This window comes from Hyperoodon ampullatus (assembly GCF_949752795.1).
Source record: "Hyperoodon ampullatus genome assembly, chromosome: 1".
NCBI lineage: Eukaryota > Metazoa > Chordata > Mammalia > Artiodactyla > Ziphiidae > Hyperoodon > Hyperoodon ampullatus.
The window spans coordinates 25,300,151-25,314,884 of record NC_136914.1 but is presented as its reverse complement, the minus strand read 5'-3'; the positions used below and the strand labels follow the sequence as shown (position 1 = coordinate 25,314,884).

At 39.2% G+C, this 14,734-nt stretch overlaps 1 protein-coding gene across 2 annotated transcripts in view; it reads right to left on the bottom strand.

Annotated features, from left to right (window-relative positions):
• SNCA (synuclein alpha) overlaps positions 1-6,698 on the bottom strand; it is a gene marked incomplete at both ends in the record, with an annotated part of 126,691 nt that extends 119,993 nt beyond the window's left edge. For both annotated transcript variants that reach the window (XM_079716037.1, XM_079716038.1), the window contains one exon: positions 6,578-6,698. In XM_079716037.1, coding sequence (XP_079572163.1) covers positions 6,578-6,698 — 121 coding nt within the window. The remainder of the gene's footprint in view (positions 1-6,577) is intronic.
• Between the last annotated feature and the right edge of the window lie 8,036 nt (positions 6,699-14,734).

The window sequence follows — 14,734 nt, the reverse complement described above, 5'->3', positions numbered from 1 at the left end:
GAATGGCAGCAGTATCCACATTCTCACAGTCAGCTATTCCTTCTATAAATACATTTATGTCTGATTCAAATTTTACTTTCAGCATTTTTCACTTCATTTCTTTGATGACATTCACTTCTTTGGTCAATTTCCTCTTTCAATTATGCATTTTTGTAAAATATCATCTGTGTTTATCATTGGGAGGCAAGGAGGTAACTTAACTATCTATGGGCTTTGCTGTCTGTACAAACTGAATAACAGATCATACAGCCACTGCCTGCTACAGTGGACTGATCACAAATAAACTTTGAAAGAAGTCATGTGATTTGGCCGTGGATCATAATGAGTTTCTGTTACTTATGTAGTGATTGTGGGCTAAAGAGCTAGGAGCAAAGTTTGTACTTTATGTAATAACTCACAGTTTATGTATTGCGGTGATAGAAATTTGAACTGTGTTGTTAGGGACTGGTTTTATTTAACTGACTGTGGTAACTGAAGTTCATGCATACTGGAACTATGCAAAGTAAGAAAAACCTGTATTTGAGAATAGTTCTTATCACTACCCACCTGCTACTCCTTGAACCCCTTATTTCAAAAACTGACTAGTAAAAAGAAATTTTTAGCAGTTGGCCTGTGGTCTTTCCTCTCTAACTCAGTTATAACTGATAATTTGATCTTTGGCTAAATCATGGAATGTATCCTGAATTAAAGATACGTGAAAGTCTTGATGAGGTTGCTTTGCATCAAACCAATCACCTTTTTTTGCTGTCATAATTGTTCATTAGTATATGTTATTGATGATTAACCTTTAATTGATGAGTAATCTATAATTGAAAAGACATAGCTACAAAATAGGTGCCAAGTGGCTATGTGACTAGTAACATAGATGGATGGATGGATGGATGGATGGATGGATGGATAGATGGATGGATGGATAGATAGATAGATAGATAGATCGATCGATCTCATAACAGATATAGCTGAAGGGACACTAGATCTGATGGCTTCCCTGAGCTGAGGTGGCCCACACCCATTCCCCTCTTGTCTGTCAGAACTTCACAAAGCTACAAAGTGGAGAAGGTCAGAAGTCATGCCTAATCTTTGCAAGGACTCAGTTATGCTATTGTGCATGTTATGTTGACTATCTGAATACGGTGGAGGTGAAGTATATTGTGACTTAGGAGTTTGATATCAATCCACAGTCTTGACAACTGCTACTTACTGAGCAGAATGTCATTGGAAGGGTTTTGAAGACGATTTTCTTGCCTTTACTGTTAACAGTACTTGACATTATATAAAAAGAACTACTTTTTTTTTTTGCTTTTGAATTTGACTCTCAATTTATAATTTCTAAGCTATTTGAGAAATCTTTTGTCCATTAAATTGAAGCAGGTTGATTGAAAATTTATGTACAAAGATATCACAAAAGGAGAAAAAAATCACAAAAATAACACTGATTCTTATGGTGATTCTTCAGTTAGTTAAAAGATAGTTGTCAAAAGTATAATATTGTAAAGGAATGAGGTTACTTTTCTTATGAGGCTTAAAAAAACTGTGTGCCAAACTTCTTCAGCCATAAGTGAAATTAGAAAAATTTCCTTAGGCATTTCTAATCTTTCAAGCTAGTTATTGATAATAGTTCTTGTAATGAAGGATGAAATGATAGAAAGAAAATATATTGACAAAGTAATTATTCTGTTAGAGTTTATTTGACAGTAATAACCACGGCTCCTATATATAAAAGTGTGCTTTACAAAAATTCTCAATAAATATTAACAAATCAAACCCAACAATGTATAAAAAGAATTATATACCACAGTCAAGTGGGATGTATCATAGGTATGAAAGGCTGGTTCAGCATTTGAAAGTCAATTAAGTAACTCATCACATCAGCAGGCTCAGAAAGACAAATCACATGATCACATTAATAGATGCAGAAAGAGCATTTGACAAAATCCAACACTTATTTGTGATAAAAAAAAAAAACTCCAGTAAACTAGAAATAATGGGGAACTTTCTCAACTTGATAAAGAATATCTACCAAAAAATCTACAGCTAACATCATATTTCATGGTGAGACACTAGAAGCTTTCCTACTAAGACCAAGAACAAAGCAAGAATATCCCTTTTCACCACTTCTTTCAACATCGTACAGGAAGCCCTAGCTAATGCAATAAAACAAGGAAATATAAAGTATCAGACTGGGAAAAAAGAAATAAAACTGTCAAGAATCAACAAAAAAATCTCCTGGAGCTAATAAGTTACTACAGAAAGGTTGCAGGATACAAGGTTAAAAAGTCAATCACCTTCCTATCTACCAGTAATGAACAAGTAGAATTTGAAATTAAAAACACAATACCATTTAACATTAGCACCAAAAAAAATAAAACGCCTGCATATAAATTTAACAGAATATATACAAGATCTATATGAGAAAAACTACAATGCTCTGATAACAAAATCAAAGAACTATATAAATGGAGAGCTAGCTATTTCATGTTCATGGATAAAAGATACAATATTATCAAGATGTCAGCTCTTCCCAACTTGATTTATAGTTCAATGTAATCTTAATCAAAATCCCAGTAAGTTATTTTGTGAATGTTGACAAACTGATTCTAAAGTTTGTGTGGAGAGGCAAAAGGCCAAAAATAGCCAAAATGGTATTGAAGAACAAAATTAGAGGGCTGACACTACCAAACTTCAAGACTTACTATAAAGCTACAGTAATCAAGGCAATGTGATATTGGTAAAAGAATAAACAAATAGATCAAGGGAGCAGAAAAGAGAGCCCAGAAATACGCTGACATAAATATAATCAATGGAGTTTTGACAAAGGAAAAAAGGCAATAAAGTGGAGCAAAGACAGTCTTTTAAACAAACGGTGCTAGAACAACTGGACATCTACATGCAAAAAATAATTTTATACACCAACTTTACACACTTCACAAACAAAAAACCCAGTATAGATCATAGCCTTAAATGTAAAATGTGAAACTATAAAACTCCTAGAAGATCACATAGGAAAAAATCTACATAACCTTGAGTATGGCAATGACATTTTAGCTATAACACCTAAGACACGCTTCATGAAATAAATCATTAATAAGCTGGAACTCATTTAAATTAAAAACTTCTGTGAAAGACAATGTCAAGAGAATGAGAAAACAATCTACAGACAGGAAAATATTCATGAAAAATATATCTGAAAAAGAACTGTTATCCAAAATAGACAAAGAACTCTTAAAAATCAACAAGAAAGCAAATAACCTGATTAAAAAATGGGCCAAAGATCTTAACAGACACCTCATCAAACAAGATGTGCAGATGGTAGAGAAGCATTTGAAAAGATGCTCCACATTCTATGTCATCAGGGAAATGCAAATTAAAATAACAATGAGATGCCACTACACACGTATTAGCATGGCCAAAATCCAGAACACTGACAACATCAAATATTGCTGGGCAAGTAGAGCAACAGGAACTGTCATTAATTGCTGGTGGGAATGCAAAACAGTGCAGCCCCTGCAGAAGACAGTTTGATGGTTTCTTTAAAAAACTAAACATATTTTTACCATATGACCCAGAAACTGTGCTTGGTATTTACCCAAAGGAGCTGAAAACTTATGTCCACACAAAAACCTGCACAGCAGATTTATTCATAATTGCCAAAACTTGGAAGCAAGCAGATGTCCTTCAGAAGGTGAATGGATAGACAAACTGTGATACACTGAGACGATAGAATATTATTTGGCACTAAAAAGAAATGAGCCATTAAAAGACATGGAAGAACTTTAAATGCATACTATTAAGTGAAAGAAGCCAATCTGAACAAACTACATATGATTCCAATGATATGACATTTTGGAAAAGGCAAAACTATGGAAAGAAAAAGATCAGTGGTTGGCTGGGGGACACTGAAAATATTCTATAAGATATTATAATGATGAATACATATCATGATACATTTGTCCAAACTCACAGAATATACTATACCAAAAGCAAACCCGAATGGAAACTATGGACTTCGGATGATTATGATGTGTTAGTGCAGGTCCATCAGTTGTAACAAATGTACCATCTAGTGAAGGATGTTGGTAATGGGAGAGGCTATGAATGTATGGGGGGGAGGGGGTACATGGGAAACCTCTGTACCTTTTTCTCAATTTCTCTGTTAACTTAAAAACTGCTATAAAAAATAGTCTTTAATTTTTTAAAAGTATGTGTTATTATTCATATGTTCTGCTTTATTATGACATTCTCACAAAAACTCTGCAAGGTAGTTGCATTTATCCAAATCATATTTTTACAAATGAGGAAGGTGATGCTCAGATATGTTAAGTTACTTCCCCAGTATCCTAGAGGTAATAAGTGGTGTAGCCTGGAGTGGAATTTAAGTTTGACGCCAAATCTATGTTTTTTTCTCCTTTATCAGGAGTCAGCAAACTACAGCCTATGAGCCAAATAAGCTCCCCAGCTGTTTTAGTAAGTAACATTTTACTGGAACATAGTCACCCTAATTATTGTCTATGGCTGCTTTCACACTATAAGAGCAAAGTTGAGCAGATGAAACATATCATAGCCTAAAATATTCACTATCTGCCCCTTTACAGAAAAAGCTTGCCAACACCTGAACTATATTACTATGTCTTCACATGGTCACTCTTCATCCTGAATCCTGTATTTGTATTCAACTTTTAATTGACTTTAAAACATAACTGATAGTTTATAGAATGCACCATGTGTTAAATACCAAAATAAACATTGAAGATGATTTTTAAAAAACACGTGTCACATAAACAAGTTAAAACTTCATATAATAATCTCAGAACAAATAACAGAATTAATCTCTAAAAAGTAAAATAATTTTATTTGCCCAAACTCATAGTTGAAAATGAAAACAAATACAACGCTTTCCAGATGATAATCCTGCTTATTACCTGGAAAACTGCAATGTATTAATTTAATATTCAGTATTTTCTGGGCTCCTTATAAACTAATAAAGTGGATATTATCATACTAAAAAAATCTTTAAAGTTAGTAAGTTATAAAGTAACTGAAATCAAAGAATAGTTGCAAGCATGCACTTGCACAACTTGGAAAACTGAGGACAAATATAAAGATATTGATTATCTGCATGTCACTGATTCAGTATCCCAAATTCCATCTGAAAAGATATAATCCGCACTTCACAAAAAAACTTGGAAGTTAACTCATCAATTTTTTCCCTCTTGTAACATCTTTTAATCCAATGAAAATATGTTTTAAAGTAAAGAGTAATTTAATTAGAGATTTGTGGTAAGATTAAGCCAACATAAAAAGAGTCTATGAACAGTGAGAAAAAAATGAGAAGGATTCATAAAAATCATTCCAGGGCTTCCCTGGTGGCGCAGTGGTTGAGAGTCCGCCTGCCGATGCAGGGGACACGAGTTCGTGCCCCGGTCCGGGGGGATCCCACATGCCGCGGAGCAGCTGGGCCCATGAGCCATGGCCGCTGAGCCTGCGCGTCTGGAGCCTGTGCTCCGCAACAGGAGAGGCCACAACAGTGAGAGGCCCACGTACCGCAAAAAAAAAAAAAAAATCATTCCAAGTATAACTTTTCTCCAGCACGTCGATGTTGGAGAGACGGTGTAGCTTTCTTTCACCCCACAGACACAGGCAGAGTATTCTAAATATGCTCATCCTCCACTTTATTGCTCATCCTTTGGCTACTGTTGCTACAACTGCCACCAGAGAATGTGGAAGAGCTCGGAGGAGAAAGAGGAGAGGCAGAATGTGCAGTGGGTAAGTGTATGTGTATGTGTGTGCATGTGTCTATCCTTATGCATGAGTGTGTGCCTACTTCTTCTCCAAAGAGTTTGAGGTGATTTGTAAAATAACACCCAACCTAACACAGTTCAAGAGAGTCAGGGTCTGTAAGAATACTCCAAGGTGGGAATTTATAAACAAGTAGAAATAATAAGCATCAATCTCATCATTTATTGTGTGTATCGCTCGATAAATGAAATATATAAATGTCTCGGAGATATCAGCAGCCTTCAAGCACTTTCTTGAGCTTAGTCCCCAGCTTACCAAGCGGTAGCAAGAAGTAACTCCACCAAAGACTTTTTTGTCCTGTCCTTTTTAGGGCCACAGAAGGTCTCTCTTTACATATCTCAAGGTCATATCAAAGTCTTATTTTTAAATTAGAATACACTAAAATTAGTATATATTATACATGATGATAAAAGAAATCAAAAGCCAATGGATGAGTTTGATTCTTAAAACAGTCTCGATTATTTTTTAAGACTGAGTTTTAAAAACTGTCCTCGGAGCTATAGTTACTTATGCATAGAAACATTCATTTTAAAAAAAGAAACCAAGTCCTAAGTATTATTGCAAAATTAAATGATCTGGAAAAACAAAATAGCCCCACTTTTTACTATAGCCCAAACACACACACATTTACCTACCTACACATACCTCTGATTCAGTCCATCATTTTGTCAAGTGAAGATGCAAAACTGAGTCAAGTGGGAAACACCAGCATTTAAAACATCAGTCATCCTAACGCATCAGTCATAAATAAATAACGAAGTGACACTTGGGTCTTACCTACCTACGTAGAGAACACCCTCTTTTGTCTTTTCCGCTGCTTCTGCTACACCCTGCTTGGTTTTTTCAGCAGCGGCCACGACTCCCTCCTTGGCCTTTGAAAGTCCTTTCATGAATACATCCATGGCTAATGAATTCCTTTACACCGCACTGGAGAACACAAAATACACTTTGAGAACTTTTGGGTAAAACAAAACGAAATCAGAACCACCCAAGGTAAAAACCACTGAAAGATCAGTAGACTCCCCAAAAGTGTGGGATTCTTTTAAGTGTACCTCCATTTCCACCATCGGACAAAGCAGCCTTCTTTTTTTTTTTTTTTTTTTTTTTTTAGCTTTTGCATTAAAAATTTAGCATTTCCCATCCATCTTGGCTGGTAAAAGTCTAGCCGCCTAAACATGGATTAGGATGAATCATCTGAGCTGTTCTTACAGCCTTTCCGAAGTGGAATTACATGAAAACATGGACCCCTCTTTTAACTTCCCAGGGTCCAAATGGTAACAGTATAACTTAGAAGTGCATTTAGAAGACAGGTTACAGGAAAAGCAAAGGGAGCTGGGGGCACGGGGTCAGAGACACTCTTAAAATAAATTCCCTAAGGCGGCTAACAAGTCAAACGTGAAGAGGGCAAGGGAGGGAACTACTCACTCTGGGTGTGGCTGAACCTCAACGCCCCCGCACTCGCCCTAATCCACCCCACCACGCACCCTGCCCTCGGCCATCTACCCTGCGCGAGCAGGCGCGCGTTCACACCCGCGGGCAGTCTCGGGGTGCGCGCCAGCTCCCCGAGGGGGCGTTCTCCGCGCGATGAACCCGCCAGCCACCCGGCGCCCGCACCTGTTAACCCCTTACCACCTGCTGGCTTGCCCTCTTTGCTCTTCCGTTTAAAGATTTGCCAAACGCAGCTTGTTTACTTAACAAGAGAGAACGGACTGCGGGATTTAAGGAAAGCGGAAAATAAAAGTTGAATACTCATACTCCATCGAGCATCCTGGCCTTTCCCAAAGAAACAGCTTACCCCCTGAGAATCCGGACCTCTCAGCCTTTGAGGACAAGACGCGGGGAGTACCGGAAGCAGAAGGGAAGCCAGGTGGATTTACTTTCCGCAAGCTCACCATTAGGGGTAAGAACCCACCTCCGGGAGAGACTCGACTACGACGGGTCCTCACTGCAGCACCAACCCCGCCTCCCGGGCGTTCGCAATGACTCTTCTCCCACCAGGTTTTCTCCATGATTTCCCAAGCTGCCCGTTTAGATCCACAGGTACTTACCTGATTCCCTCGACTCCTCAGAACTCGGATTCTTCCCCCACCCGCACTTTTAAAAAATGTAAAACAATCCCCAAATATTATTTAAGTGGGAAGAGGGTGGGTGAAGAGCGCACAGGAAGGGAGGAGGTGGCACCAGAAGAGGGATGGTCCCCAGAGGAGGCGGCTGTCAGCATAACCGCGCGAGGAGAGGCTGGGGGCGTGGGACGCCAACCCGCACACCCGGCGTCGAATTGCCACTCCCCGTCCCCCGCACGGGAGGATTCGAGAGAAGAAGATAGAAGGTCGCCAGGGAAGGCAGGGAAAAGAGCGCCAAGGACGCTCAAGGCAGGGCTCGGTCCCCGGGTCAGCTCGAAGGCCGGCACACACCTCACCCCGCGTGGCCGCGCGCGCTCGCTCGCCCCCTCTCCTTCTCCTCCTCTCGGTCCTTCCGTCTCCTCCTCCTCTTCCTCGTCCTTTTCTCCTCCGCTCACCGCCCCCCCGCAGCTGATTTGTCAGCGCCTCTCCCCGCCCCTCTCCCGGCGCTCGCCGCTTTCCCCGCCGCGTGCTCTTCACTCCTCTTCTCGGCTGGGGGTGGGGGGTGGAGGAAGGCTGTCCCTCCAACTCCGGAAGCCCGCCAGGTCCTGGGAGACGGGAAGGTGGGGGTGTCCTGGGGCTCACTTCCAGTCCGGGGTCACGGGGGGCTCTTGCGGAGATTCGGAGCGGTTAGGCTTGGACTGATGTCTCTCCCTCTTTCCCATCCCCCCCTTCCCCGTCTCCGCCTTTCCCTCTGGTTCCTCATGGGGACCCCCAAGTCAGCACCAGCCTGGGGAAGTGGAAGTCTGGGCGATCGACCACCAAAGATAGAGCCAGCCTCTCGGGGAGCTGCTGAAGGAGACAGGCAGCTTAGGAAGGATGCTCCCATCGGCACCGGCAAGAGCACGTTTCCCGCGGATCGCTGAAATTTGATTAATGGTCGTAGGACACAACGTTAACGATGCTTTTGTTTAAAGAGCCTCCAGGTGTGCGTTTGCTCTTAACCTCTCGTGAGCCCGAAATGGTCTCGCGGGCGGAGAGAAGACGAGTAAAGAAGAGTTACAGGTTGAAGAGGCAGGAGGAGGCTCGTCAAATCCTCTTCCCACCCCACTCTCACCATTTTCTTTTCCACCAACCAGCGGCTGCCAGACGCTGATTTTCCCATCAGTGGAACAAGGAAGGAATAGTCTCCCCAGCCGTCGAAACCAAGCGGCTGTAAGGCTTTTCGTTCTCAGAATGGAATTTACTTTCCAGATTCAAGGGCCTGGTTGGAAGAGACAAATCCCGCGTGACTGAGTCTCCTGACCCAGCAGATTCAATTTCTTCCGCCCTTCTGCAAAGAGAGAGTCTACACACCACTCACCTTTCCGACTTCTGATTCCCGTTGTCCTCGGTGCTGACACGCTACCGCATCCCACACACAGACACACAGGCAGACACTCGCACGGGTTTCAAGACAATTTTTGCATGGCTTAACACAGTTTCACCTTTCAGAGCTGGAGGGAAAACAGCTGTTCTGGATCACACCGGAATGGAGACCCAAGCGCCTCCCCTTAACAGATCTGCCTCTGCTTTCTTTGCCTGGAATGGGAGGATGCTTTTAGAACTGGAAGGGGAAAAGAAGTCTTTGCTGTATGTTTTTTTGTTTGTGTTGTGTTTATTTTTTGTAGGAAAAAAAAAAGCTTTCTCTGATCCTTGCACTCACATTCTGAAATGGGAGTAAAAAAGAATTTAAATCTACAAAACAACCATTTGAAACCAAAAGAGACTGGAAGCAAGTATATTTGTTGCTTAAACAACTCCTTGCACTATCGGTGGGCCCATTTGAAAAGTGGCCTTTCCAAAACGCTCATTTTTTCTTTCCTTGGGATCAGAGAAAGTAGGTTAAACTTGGAAGTTGGATTGCTTTCTGGCTTTGAGAGCTTGAACAAGTTATGTCCTTCTTCTTCTGTTCAGTTTTCTCTTGTGAAGGGAGACGAACCAAAATGATCCCTCTTTTTTCAACTTTTTATTATGGGAAATGTTCAAACATATACAAAAGTAGACAGAATAAAGAACTCTCAGTGGACTGTCACCCAACTTCCACTATTTTCCAATGCACGATTCATCTATATTCTCATCCACTCCCCAGTTTTACCACTACCCCCTTCCCCCATTTTTCTTTACTAAATCCCCAAAATTGCATATATCTTTTCATCTGTAAGCAATTAAGCATGCATCCATAAAATATAAGAACTATTTTAAATAAACACAATAATGTTTCGATGGTCTTTTTAAAAATATAAGTAAAATTTACATGCAGTGGTATGCTCATCTCTTTATAGTGTTCCTTTAAATCAGTTTTGAAAAATATATGCATTAGTGTTATCCTCACCATTTTGAAGAAATAAAACATTTTCACCCCCCCAGAAAGTTCCCTCACGCCCCTTTTAGTTGTACATATTCTAGAATTTCATAAAAATAAGACCATACATTATGAACATTTTTTTTGTATGTCTCTGGCTCCTTTCACTCAGCCTAATACAACACCTCTGAAGTTCATTCATGTTGTTGCATGAATCAATAGTTTCTTTTTATTGCTTCCGAATGTTTCTTTTTATTACTGCCAATAATAAATGTTTTCCATTGTGACCCATCACAACTAGTTATTTAATATAAATATTTGATGAATATTTAATATTCAATTATATGACATATTTATAGGTTAACAGGGACCTCCTTGAGAAGTCAAAGGGGTGGATAAAGTGACAGATATTTTAAGCCCTGTGCAGACCAATGAGAGAATTATTTTCAAGCAGTTGTTACATTTTTGTGCTTCTTTTTTATTCTGCATGATTCTTTTTTTTTTCTGCTTTATAACAAATTTAATCAGTTATACATATACATATGTTCCCATATCCCCTCCCTTTTGCGTCTCCCTCCCACCCTCCCTATCCCACCCCTCCAGGCAGTCACAAAGCACCGAGCTGATCTCCCTGTGCTATGCGGCTGCTTCCCACTAGCTATCTACCTTACGTTTGGTAGTGTATATATGTCCATGCCGCTCTTTCGCTTTGTCACAGCTTACCCTTCCCCCTCCCCATATCCTCAAGTCCATTCTCTAGTAGGTCTGTGTCTTTATTCCTGTCTTACCCCTATGTTCTTCATGACATTTTTTTTTCTTAAATTCCATATATATGTGTCAGCATACAGTATTTGTCTTTCTCTTTCTGACTTACTTCAAATTAGTGTTTTCGTCTTTTCTGCATATATGCCCAAAACTGGAATTGCTGGATCATATGGCAACTCTATTTTTAGTTTTAAAAGGAACCTCCATACTGTTTTCCATAGTGGCTGCACCAATTTACATTCCCACCAACAGGGTAGGAGGGTTCCCTTTTCTCCACACTCTCTCCAGCATTTATTATTTATACACTTTTTGATGATGGCCATTCTGACCAGTGTGAGATGGTACCTCATTGTGGTTTTGATTTGCATTTCTCTAATAATTAGGGATGTTGAGCATTTGTTCATGTGCCTGTTGGCCATCTATTTGAACTTTTGGATCCCCAAATATTTAAACATCTTTTCTATCTAGCTTTAAAGTCTTTAATCATAGAATCTTGCATGTCTTAATATTCTTAGCACCAAAACCCACAAGGATATTTAAAATGACGTCCAATTGAATTTTACATATTTCATATTGAGGATATACTACAGTATTAATAAATATGATAAATACATTGTGCTGGAATAAATGTCCATTATTTTTTGCTGCATGTGGTATTGTAGAAACAACATGAAGTTGTCCATGGGGTCAAATTAAATAATCTTCTCTGGACCCTATATGTCCTCTTTATTGTTTTTCATATTTCTTTGGAGTAACCCTGTCTCAAGGGCAACCCCTTTCCAAAATCACACACAATGCCATCCCAACTGTATGCATTAGGCTTTCCCTTCTGTGCCCACTATGAAATTACAAGAGAAGCCTACCAAGATCTCACTACCTCCTGTTTTCCATACATCTACTGAAGATGAGAGGAAGGTGCAGACAGAGAATAAGAAACAAGTGGCTCGCTCTTCCCAGGTGGCGCAGTGGTTGAGAGTCCGCCTGTTGATGCAGGGGACACGGGTTCATGCCCCCGTCCAGGAAGATCCCACATGCCGCAGAGCGGCTGGGCCCGTGAGCCATGACCGCTGAGCCTGCGCGTCCGGAGCCTGTGCTCCGCAACGGGAGAGGCCGCAACAGTGAGAGGCCCGCGTACCGCAAAAAAAAAAAAAAAAAAAAGTGGCCCAAGAATCGACATTACATTGCTCCTTGTGTTCACAACAAATATGGAATATTATTCAAAGATAGTAAAGATTGTATTTTCCTTACTTAAACACATTAAATCAATTCTTATCCTCTCTTTAGTATATGGTCACGGGAAGCTTCCTTATTTTTCATGTCGTTCCACTTTGCAGCTCAAGCTTACCACATGGCACACCTAAAAAATTAGTTGTTTTATGGGGAAGATAAAGAGAGCCTAGGTTAATCATGCATTTCATAGACTGTTAATCTTTGGCTAAATTACTCTATTAAACTCAGATAAAACAATCCTATTAAATGTAGCAAAATATTTAGATTTCATTTGTCAAAGAGAAAACCAAACATGGTTGTAGTCATTAACAAAATATGCACATCAGTAATGCCTCCCAATAGGTTATCCTTCCATATTCCTTATGAGGTACAGGCCATTCAATGAGTTAATTTGGTTTTTTAGTACTTTAAATTTTAAAGTTATATTCAAGCAGTTACAAATTTTCTCAAGACTATGTTGTCACCTAATGATGAAAAGAAAAAAAAAATCGATTAACTTTCGGTTCCCTTCTTTGTCCTTGAGTAGTTCTGCCTCCTTAGGAATACTGAGCTAAGAGAATACAGGTAGAATATAAGAAATGTCACTATTAATATCACCAGTAATTAAAAATTTATTGAATGCTTACTTGTTCAAGGCACTTTGAGGGATGAAAAGAGGAGTACGCAAGAGGGAGGAGATACGGGGACATATGTATATGTATAGCTGATTCACTTTGTTATACAGCAGAAACTAACACACCATTGTAAAGCAATTATACTCTAATAAAGATGTTAAAAAAATAATAATACTAATGTGAAGAGTTTTGAAAGGTAAAACATAGAGAAAATTTAAATGACAAAAACTTATTTTATAATTTTCTTTTTATTTTTTGTGGGTGATGAGGAGTCATCTTCCCCTATAATTACCAATATAGAAATGGCAACATTTCAAATATGAATGCAATGTTTTAGAACATAAATTCTCCTTGATTTCCATTGTCACCTCCAAATTCAAATGCTATTTCTAACAGAACTGGGTCCCACTTTTTACCTCCCACCCTATGCCGTGCCCAATCTGCAAGGTTCAAGAGATTACTGCCAATTCAGGAGACAATTGTGCCTTTGGGAAGAGTTCCTGCTGGATTATCTCAGCGTTGCCACGTAAGAGCTATGCAATTTCTGCATTTTACCAAAGTTCTTTGAGCTGCAGATTCCCTGTCTACAAAAGATACATAATAAAACTTAACTTACCCACTTGTTATGATTAAATGATCATACATTAGTCCTTTGCCAAGCATAATGTACCATATCAAGGTGTGGAACCATACCTATACACCCCAATGTTCATAGCAGCAATATTTACAATAGCCAAGGCATAGAAGCAGCCCAAATGTCCATCGACATATATATACAATGGAATACGACTCAGTCATAAAAATGAATGAAATAATGCCATTTGCAGCAACATGGATGGACCTAGAGAGTATCATACTAAGTAAGTCAGACAAAGACAAATATCATATAATATCACTTATATGTGGAATCTAAAACAATGATGCAAATCAACTTATTTATGAAACAGAAATAGACTCACAGACATAGAAAATGAACTTATGGTTATCAAAGGGGAAAGGCAGAGGGAGGGATAAATTGGGAATTTGAGATTAACATATACACACTACTATATATAAACAGATTTTAAAAAACAAGGATCTACTGTATAGCACAGGGAACTATATTCAATATCATGTAATAATCTATAATGGAAAAGGAATCCGAAAAAGAATATATGTATTCTGAATCACTTTGCTGTAGACCTGAAACACTGTACATCAACTATACTTCAATTAAAAAATTCTTTAAATTAAAAATGAAACCAATAAAAAATTCAAATAACTTTAATATTTGAAGGGAAAGCATATTTATGAACTCAAGAAGTGAGTAAGCATGGTAGACTTCAGAAAGTAGAGGAACTGGGTACAGGTTAAATGCAGGGACTTACCTAGGCTCTACTACTTGGTAGCAGGACTGAGAGCAAGTATCCAAACTCTCTAACCTCTAATTTTCTTATCTGTAAAATGGTGATGACATCTTGTTTGTTTGTTGTAAGGAATAAATAATATGCTTTTTAGGAAAGAACCAAGCACAGTGGAATCTCTCAATACAAGTAGCAATTATTGTTATCCAGCCTCTATATTTTAGGGCGCCCTAGGAAACACTTTTTTCCTTGCAGTAGTTTCCAACATTATTACCAGCCCTCCCCAACTTCCCTTCCCACCACAACACGCCCGAGGTATCTGATGCCTCCCCATCAATAACTTTGCCTTACTATGGCAAGTAAAACATTTCCAACCAGGGATGGAAGTTGTGGGGAGATTAGAGTGTGGGGAGTCTAAAGACATTGATAGAGGTCATTAGCGGAAAATCTGCCAATATCTCTTTTCTCTCCTTAATGTGTAGATTACCGTAACAACATCACTCATGGCAATTTGCTTCAGGAGCCTGCAAAAATAGAGAAATAGAAATATATCACTGTCTTTATTGAGAGTTTTACATTCTT